Here is an 8,605-nt window from a genome sequence, read left to right as displayed (position 1 = left end):
ATAGTGAACAATCTTGATATATATATATATATATATATATATATATATATATATATATATATATATATATATATATATCATACTATTTGAAAGTTTAAATTACACACTTAAAAAATAAAAAAGATTTATGCATTTCCATTTCATACTAAAATCTATTAAATTAAAATGATAAATCTTTATATTATTATGTTTTTATTTAGTTAGAATGCAAAAATCTTAAAAATAGACAAAAAGATTTATGAGGGTATACTGAATCTCAGATTTTAGTCGACTCAAGTAAACCCAATTGTATTTAATATTAAATAATTTTGGATATGTTTGCTTATGAAAATACTTATTTTCTAAAGCAAAACAATTGAGAATAAAACTGTCCAATTAGATTCACAATCAATTTATTAACAATGTATTAACTATGTTTCTACTTAATAGATATTTGTTTAATTTGGACCCAAGTAAGACAAGCAATGAAAGAGTGTAATAATTAAAATATAATTATATCAAGTTCAAAAATGATCTGCCTTTTTCCTAAAACAGAATATATACCATTACATATATAACCATTTTTGCTTACAAATAACAAGCTGATAGAAAACAACATTTAGTCCGCAACTACATAAAATCAACAATTCAGTAAATCAATACTGACTCTATAGCATGTGCAGTACTGAACACCTGAGCGTTTGATCCCAGATTCATTGGTCTATTTGTTGCCGGTTTTGTACAGTATAAATGTGCTTATCAATATCTACTGACTGGGCTCAAAGTGGAACAGCTTCAGCAAATACAGGCATTTTCTTTTCTGCTAGAAAACAGTAAAGCACAGTTTAGTCCAAACACTGTATAATCCAAAGCCAGTATGTCCCCTGAGAAGAATAAAAATGTCTTTATTAGCTGTCAAACATGTTTGTTGTGCATGAGTCAAAAAATGATCACGATCCTGTGGATTGAGGCTGATTCCATGAGACTGTGAGGATGTTTGGAGGACATGTTTATTGAGACTATAAATTTGATATATGCCAGTCAACAGAATTTCAGTAAAAAAAAACATAAGATGTACGACATACGATCATACAAGGAATAGTAGTGATTTCTTAAATGCACCTTCAGTGTGTTTGTACGACATATAAAAAAGTCTGTTAATTTAAGTTGAAGACCAAGTCCTTCGGTGATTTTCTGTGGTCCATATTCAACAAAGAAATTTTGAGTTTGCTATTAGTCAGATACATGCTTGCCGATGAGATCCGTTCTGAGATTCACAATCGAACACCCACTTTTCTTGGAAGGCCATGTGTCAGTTGAACTGTAATGTGACTGACCATCTTTAAGCCTTGTAGGTAACAGGTTTTGCAAGCTTGATTGTGCAACACCACCAGTATATTCCATTGAGGAACTAAGTGATGGTTTGGCTTCAGAGTAACAGGTGTATGAAGGAAGTCCTGAAGCTTGCTGAAGCTAAGTGCTCTGAGAATGGTTTGAGGAGGGGCAAAGGAAGGCAGACAGTGGGCAGTCTGGAGAGGAATATTTGGCCAGTACCTGAAGCTGTTCGGGTCTAAGGGCAGCTTCAGCACAGACCCTCTCATACAGGCCTGAGTAAGTCTGCCAGGCCTTCACCTTCATCTGATTCAACTGCATCCTCTCGGCTGTGAGCTTCCCTCGCTCGCTCCTCTGCAGAGTACATGTACACAAGAGAGAAACAGCAGATACATCATTCAGTCAGTCACATTGGGAAGACAGACTCTGAAATGAACATTAACACAATTTGACATCAAAGCAGGAAAAACGAATTATTATAAATAGCTGAATAACGTAATTGCTGAAATTTTATAGGTAAAAGCTTTTAACTGGAATAAGATATTTGACAGATTCATTCAGTGTACATCTCAACCGCTGAAAGGGTTATGCGTGAGTAAGTCTCACAATAACTATCAAGAAAATGTCTCGGACATATTTTCACCCCAAAATCCAAAGAAAAATATTGAATTATATTTTACATAAAGAAAATAAAGCCTATTTTTGGACCTCTACATTTTTCTGGATCATTTTGTGCATATTTCACCCCCAAATTCTCTAAACTTTGTACTTTTTAGGGATTATTATTATTATTATAATTATTTTTGTTCATAATTGTCAGTAATTACTTATTATTTCTCAGTAATACAGTAATTATTTTTAATATATTACAGCAAAATACAATGACATTTTTTTATTTTATTTAAAGCAACAAATTAAAAGCAGTACAAATACTTCAGAATTTAAATATATAAAATATTACAAATACTTAAATGTGAATATATAGTTTTTTCCATTCCAGTGCAGTCGCAGTTTCAAGCACATTCCCCACCACAAATTCACATTGCCGTGATACAAAAATCACATTTGTATTATTCTAATGCAATATATATATATATATATATATATATATATATATATATATATATATATATATATATATATATATATATTTACACACACATCACTTGCATTTTTTTTTTTTTTTTTTTTACATATTTGGATATAAAATGTGCCTAATTGTCATCACAATGCAAACAAATTTTAATGGTCATACAAAGCCTGTATATATATATATATATATATATACACACACACACACACACACACACACACACAAGCACATTGTAAATTAGTGCTCTGTAAATTGTACAGTATTTGTTGTACTGCCTTTAATTTAGGTTCCTTTAAATAAAAAAAAATTGAATGTTAATGTTGAATAAAATAACTACTGTATTATATTTTTTTACTGTAGTGTATTTTACAGTAATGTTAAAAAAAGTTGTATTGTATTATTGTATTACAGTAATGAGAATGTAATGAAAGTCATCACCATGAATAATGAGAACCATAAAAACCAGAATCAAGGAGGAAAATGTGATTGTCAGGAACATAATGTCACAACTCTAAAACTATTATAGGTCCTATAGGTTTAATATACTTTAAGCAAAGTGTAACTTATTTATTTATTATTACAATGTGTGTGTGTGTGTGTGTGTGTGTGTGTGCGTGTGTGTGTGCGTGCGTGTTTGCGTGCGTGTGTAAAGAATAAAAAGTTCGTTTAAATACCCACCAGTTTCTCGATTTCACACTCCAAGTTATGAATGCAGTCGAGTTTTCGCTTGCGGCAGCGTCGAGCTGCAATACGGTTCTTGCTTCGTCTGCGAATGTCGTGCACGAATTCGAGTTGCTCCCGAGTAAAACACTGCTGCTTCAGCATCTGCTGGAAGTCATTCCTGCTCAAAGACACGATCTGCTCCACAGACAGCGGCAGCGCCATCTAGAGAGAATGGACGGAAATGCTCAACTACAATAGTCCACAGCTTGCCAACCAACACCTACACAAATATGTCGCATTCTTCCTGCTTAGTCATGTTAGCAGGTCTGTTTACATTTGTAACATTACAATATGAAGTTTGTTCAGTGATCAGCAAGTTTGAAAATTGGTTAATGCTTTAATAAAGGTTCTTTTTATTAAAGCCTGTGGACTTTAACCTTACTACGAGTCTGATAATTTATTATCAGGTGTGTAAAGTAGGAACTGTTCCAATGTGCTCCAAAGGCATTTAACATACTGCCTGAGTCAAGTCCAACAAACATTAACCATTCTAAAAACTGTTACCCTTATCAACACTGTGATGAAGGAAGGGAGCAAATCCAAAGTCAAGTTTATAGTTTGTCCTTCGTAGTTTATATACTGTATATAAGCATGTGTTTGCTTCAAGTGCATATGAGTACTACTGGGTGCAAGTGGAAAGCTATTTAATGAAACTGAATTCAACCTTCTGACATTATTTATGAACACATTTTAAGGCCCAATAATGACCAGTCAGCACTTTTTATATGTTGTAAAACTCCAAGACTATTGCGGGCCAAAGTATACTTCTGTTGTCCTGTATCCATGATGCAAATTTAGTCATCAGCAGAGTGCTTGAGCACTGAACGCGTGCAGGCAGATTTTTCTAACGCCGGGTTCACACATCCTCTGTGAGCAGCGCAGTCGCGTTGGATGTTCACATTGGCCGCGTCTCTTCCGCGTGAAAAAGCAGCATCTCTGCGCAGAAAATAAAGTTATCTACGGGGTCCTATGCCAAATGTATTCTTTAATATGTTCATAAGCTTATTTATTATTTATTAATATAATAATTAAAGTTATTTATTATAATAAGGTCACTATCTTTATCAAGACACTTGGTTGTGATTGGTTAATGTTGTGTCAATACTGTACACCTCTATACACAGAATTGTCCGGCAGTTTATTAATTCTTTCCTTAATTAAATAATTGTATTGAGTTTACTTGCATGCAGACATAAATTGTAGTGCACTATAAGTTTGGTTTGAATCATTTTTACTTGCTTGTGTGACTTTTCTCCTGATTATTTTAGTGTTGTACTGCACCCAGAGCATTGAGCTCAGTGTGAGCCGGCAGGCAAAAATAGTCTCAACGCCGAAACTATATGCTCACTGTCACACGTGAACCCGCCACCTCACGCTTGCAGTGTGAACGGTGTAATCGGTTAATACGGGCGCCGAAACGAAAATGCGCGGCTCACACCCCTTCATGAAGGATATGTGAACCCGACTCCGCATGTGGAGGCTCATGCTGCTCTCTGCGATCTGCCCACAAATTGACATGCACCACATTGAGAGCAAGAACCACTTATCCTGACCATGAGTAGGTTACCCCATGTGACTCCCCCTCCCTAGCAACTGGGCCAATTTGGTTGCTTAGGAGACCTGGCTGGAGTCACTCAGCACACCCTGGATTCGAACTCGAGGGATGGCAGTCAGCGTCAATACTTGCTGAGTTACCTAGGCCCCTTTGCATTTCAGTAATAAAAACTTTCTGGGGGAAATGTGCTCAATTGTCATGAAAATAATTTCTCAAATTCAGCAGTATTATTTTCTGAATGGAAAGATAACCCTCTTTTGATTTTGACATTTCTTCATGAGATACACCCTATGTATGTATTTAAAATCCATTAAAACAAATAACCAACCAGCCCTCACCTCCCATACTCGTTCACTGCTGTAAGACTCACTGTCCCCCTCTGTGTCAAAACTATCAGAATCCTCCCCTGATTGGTTAGACGGTACATATGGACTGCCTTGTGATGTCGATCCGCCCTCCCCATCGTGTAGTTGTGCGCCCACTGCACCAAAATCCTGTAGGAAGGGACACTCGATTGCTCTGGGATCCATGTGCCAGCTCTTCAGACAGTTGAAGTTTGAGGGTTTCCCTACCAAGCCAGATGGAGATCCCTGGGCGGGACACTCCGGCCAGAACGTGAGCTGTTTGGCCACCTCTATTTCTTCACTACTTCTCTGTTCACTTCTCAGGGTGTTACTTTGGTCGAGAGAGCAAGTCTCTATGTTACTGTTCATAACAGCACTTTCTGCATCATTCATGACTGAGCAAAAGGGCAGTCCCTGTTTAGACGAGTCTCCTGATACACAAATGGACTCTGTTGAATCCCTACAGCTCGTTAATGATGGCTTTTTCATGCAAGGACTGCAAGGGCCACAAACAGATGGAGCACAACATTCTGAAAGAAGCGAATCTTCATCACCATTGAGAGCTGTTTTACTGCAGATTGAGATCTCCTTGCAGTCCCCATTGCTTGAGCAAGGAAAGCAAGGTAGGGGACAGTTCTCGTCTTTCTTCACAAGGGACACTGGGGCCGTTTCCAAGTCGCACACATCCAGACAAGATCGCTCCTTCCCGCAAGCTATTTGAAACTTTCGGTACTTTGGGCATAGGAGGGGGTAGTCTGTGTTACTCTCACTTTGAACTTTTAGACAGTCTCCTGGTACATCCTCAATGGCCACAGAAGGTGGGCAAGATGGCTCCGGTTCTTTGAACCGAAGCTGTAAGGGTTGGAGTAATAATTTGTCTTCATCACTGATGTCATCTTTGTTAATAAAGCCCAACTCAGCATCTCGTGATATGCAGCATTTGGTCTTGCAGCATCGCTGCCTTTGGACTTTTGAACCACTTCTGCTGCTGTCAAAGAACTTCGGGAGAAGGAAGTCAAAGCAGGCTTTGTCCAGGTTCTTGAAACCAAGGACAGTAGCGCAGTTACGAATTTCCAGCACATTCTCTTTGGTAAAGATGAGTTTTGAGGTGTAGGCAAACTCCAATAAGGGTTCAAATCCTCCTGCAGTAACCTAAAAAAAAGGGGGTGGGGGGAAGAACCAAATAAATTGAAATCAAATGCATCCTTTTACATCCCAGATGCATCCTATTTTTAATAAGCATTTATGGACTAAAATATTTCAGCTTTGATTAAACTACATGCTTGTCCAGAGAGATTCCATTATGGTCATCACATATCTATGATTATGTTGCTACCTCATCAGGGAGGCTGATGACAAGGCCTTGAGCTGTTGTATGACTGGACACCCGGGCGCTAAAGAAATCACTACAGGAGGCCAGAACTGCACGGTGGGCTCGGAAACTCAGGTTCTCGGCCACAACAGTCAAATCGCACAGGAGATCTTTCTTCCTCTGCTCGTTCAGACATTGCAGAACATGGGAACTGTGCACAGAGGACTGAAAGGTGAACTTTGAGGATTTCAAGCTCTCAATCGACATGTTGAGTTAACCTATATCATAAAAACATAAAGAAAAGATATACATGTGCTGAATAAGAATTAGTGCTGTCAAGTCCATCCAGACATCACAGCAGTGGGCAGTGTGAGATTTTGGCTATGCAACTCATTAATTCATTCATTAGATACCTTTCAACCATTGATTTTTCATGAATTTATTTTGTTGTTTTATATTTACTGGATAAGAATATTTTATAATAATTTTGTAGAGGTTGTAAAAAATATATATATTCACTATTATAGTAATGTTCATTAGGATTGTATTTATTTTCATGACTATCAAAGACCCAAAAATCACAACTTGTAAAAAACAAAACAAAAAACAACTGAAAATTCAAATAAAATAGTTACTTGTTCTTAGTTACTAGGCTACTGTCACTGCTTCAGCTACAAACATTTATATGAGATCTAGATCCTTCTTGAAGCTTTCAGAAATGTTGTTTAATTTCTTTTTTAAATTACAGTCGTGGCTAAAAACAAATGACAACATATTTAATGTTATAAACAATAACTGTAACTGAGGTATCTTGTCAGAAACTACGAATACTATGGTAAATATATTAAAGGGATTCAAGCACACACACACACACCCACACACATTATTTTGTATAAATAGTACGCACACTTGACAATTTAAGCACTTTTTAACCTGAAGCGGCGTTCCTGCGCGAGACGCGACGTAATGGTCAAAGACGTCTGTACTCTTTTACAGCTCAAGTTTACGTAAGAAAACAATTGAAAAACAGTGCAGACACGTGTTCGGTGTGAACATCCCATAAGAGGCCAAAAACAGTGGCGACGGGCGGGTGTAAATATCCCTATACAGTTATAAAAAGCTGTAAGAATACGCGTTCTATACCCACGGGAGCTCCTTATCTCGACAGAGTGCTTAGAATGTGACAGTCAAGTGTGTGTGTGTGTGTGTGTGTGTGTGTACTACATTTATACTACATATTTATATAAACTGTCCCCACATGTATAGTAAAAACCTGAGATCACCTACACTGTGTGGCCCAGCCAGCGGTCCCCACGAGGGAAAGGGTTTATTAAACATACTAAAGTATGTTTTGTGAACATGTAAAAATGCACAAAGTTTTCTGTGAGTGTTGTTAGTGGATAGAAATTATCGTTAGATCTGTATACAGTCCATAGAAGTATATGGAAAGTCCCCACGATGATATAAAACAAAATGTGCGCGTGTGTGTGTGTTCACTGCTGACTCATTGGGTTTTGCTGATAAAGGATGAGCAAGCATTTTCCCCGTCTGTCCCTTTTCCACTGATCTCCTCGACTTTCCAAGGAAGTTACGGGTCATTTGCTCTAGACCGGCTGGAGTATTTGTCTGTTGTTAAACGGCAACTCATTAACCCGCATCGCTGAACAGGTATCGGCTAAAAACAACAGACGTATTGTTTATGTAACAAATAAACACATTTTTCAAACCAAACGCTTGTTCTGAGACGTAAAACAATGCGTAGAGCAAGCATTAGAGTATTTAAGAGATTCCATTGCCAAATTTTTTTAAACACAATTAAAACACAACACATCCACATGGATAAAAATTACATCATTTCAAAAGCCATTCGCAGCGTTATTACATTTCATTTAAATTTTTTAGTTTAAATCGTTAAATATCTCTATATATCTCTTTTTTTCGTCCTCGACATATATATTAAACGAAAACACAGTCGCCTGTATATAGCATACTCACCTGTCATGTCACTGGAGAGTGAGAGTAAAAGTTGAATTTGTTGTAACATAATAACTCTGACTGCTTAAAGCGGTCACTTGTAACTACGAGAACAAGGAGGCGCTTGTATTTTACTCTGCATCATGTGACCACCTCCAAAATTGTTTTTGTCCCGCCTTCTCATTCAGGCTCCTCCTGTCATTGGCCATCAGTCTTGTCAATCATAAACATTATGACTTTCTGAGAGTTTTAGGCACAGCCCATAGCACAGGCTGTCGCGTTTACGATTTAAA

General features: G+C 37.3%; 1 protein-coding gene across 1 annotated transcript; it reads right to left on the bottom strand.

Moving 5' to 3' along the window:
- Positions 1-344: 344 nt before the first annotated feature.
- On the bottom strand, positions 345-8,424 carry bach1b (BTB and CNC homology 1, basic leucine zipper transcription factor 1 b). Its single transcript, XM_052116169.1, has 5 exons — positions 8,334-8,424; positions 6,363-6,616; positions 5,021-6,178; positions 3,083-3,289; positions 345-1,665 (listed from the first exon to the last, which is right to left on the bottom strand). Exons 2-5 carry the CDS (start codon positions 6,603-6,605, stop codon positions 1,453-1,455), a joined length of 1,821 nt encoding a protein of 606 aa, XP_051972129.1. The 5' UTR covers positions 6,606-6,616; positions 8,334-8,424; the 3' UTR covers positions 345-1,452.
- Positions 8,425-8,605: the final 181 nt, after the last annotated feature.

This window comes from Xyrauchen texanus, chromosome 43 (assembly GCF_025860055.1).
Source record: "Xyrauchen texanus isolate HMW12.3.18 chromosome 43, RBS_HiC_50CHRs, whole genome shotgun sequence".
NCBI lineage: Eukaryota > Metazoa > Chordata > Actinopteri > Cypriniformes > Catostomidae > Xyrauchen > Xyrauchen texanus.
This window is presented reverse-complemented; position numbering and strand designations above follow the sequence as displayed.

Excerpts from the sequence above, each read along its gene's own strand:
- bach1b (XM_052116169.1), bottom strand. The coding sequence starts at position 6,605 with ATGTCGATTGAGAGCTTGAAATCCTCAAAGTTCACCTTTCAGTCCTCT. Across the intron at positions 6,179-6,362 it reads TCATCAGCCTCCCTGATGAG|GTTACTGCAGGAGGATTTGA; the intron begins GTAGCAACATAA and ends CCTTTTTTTTAG. Across the intron at positions 1,666-3,082 it reads AGTGTGAAATCGAGAAACTG|AGGAGCGAGCGAGGGAAGCT; the intron begins GTGGGTATTTAA and ends TGTACTCTGCAG.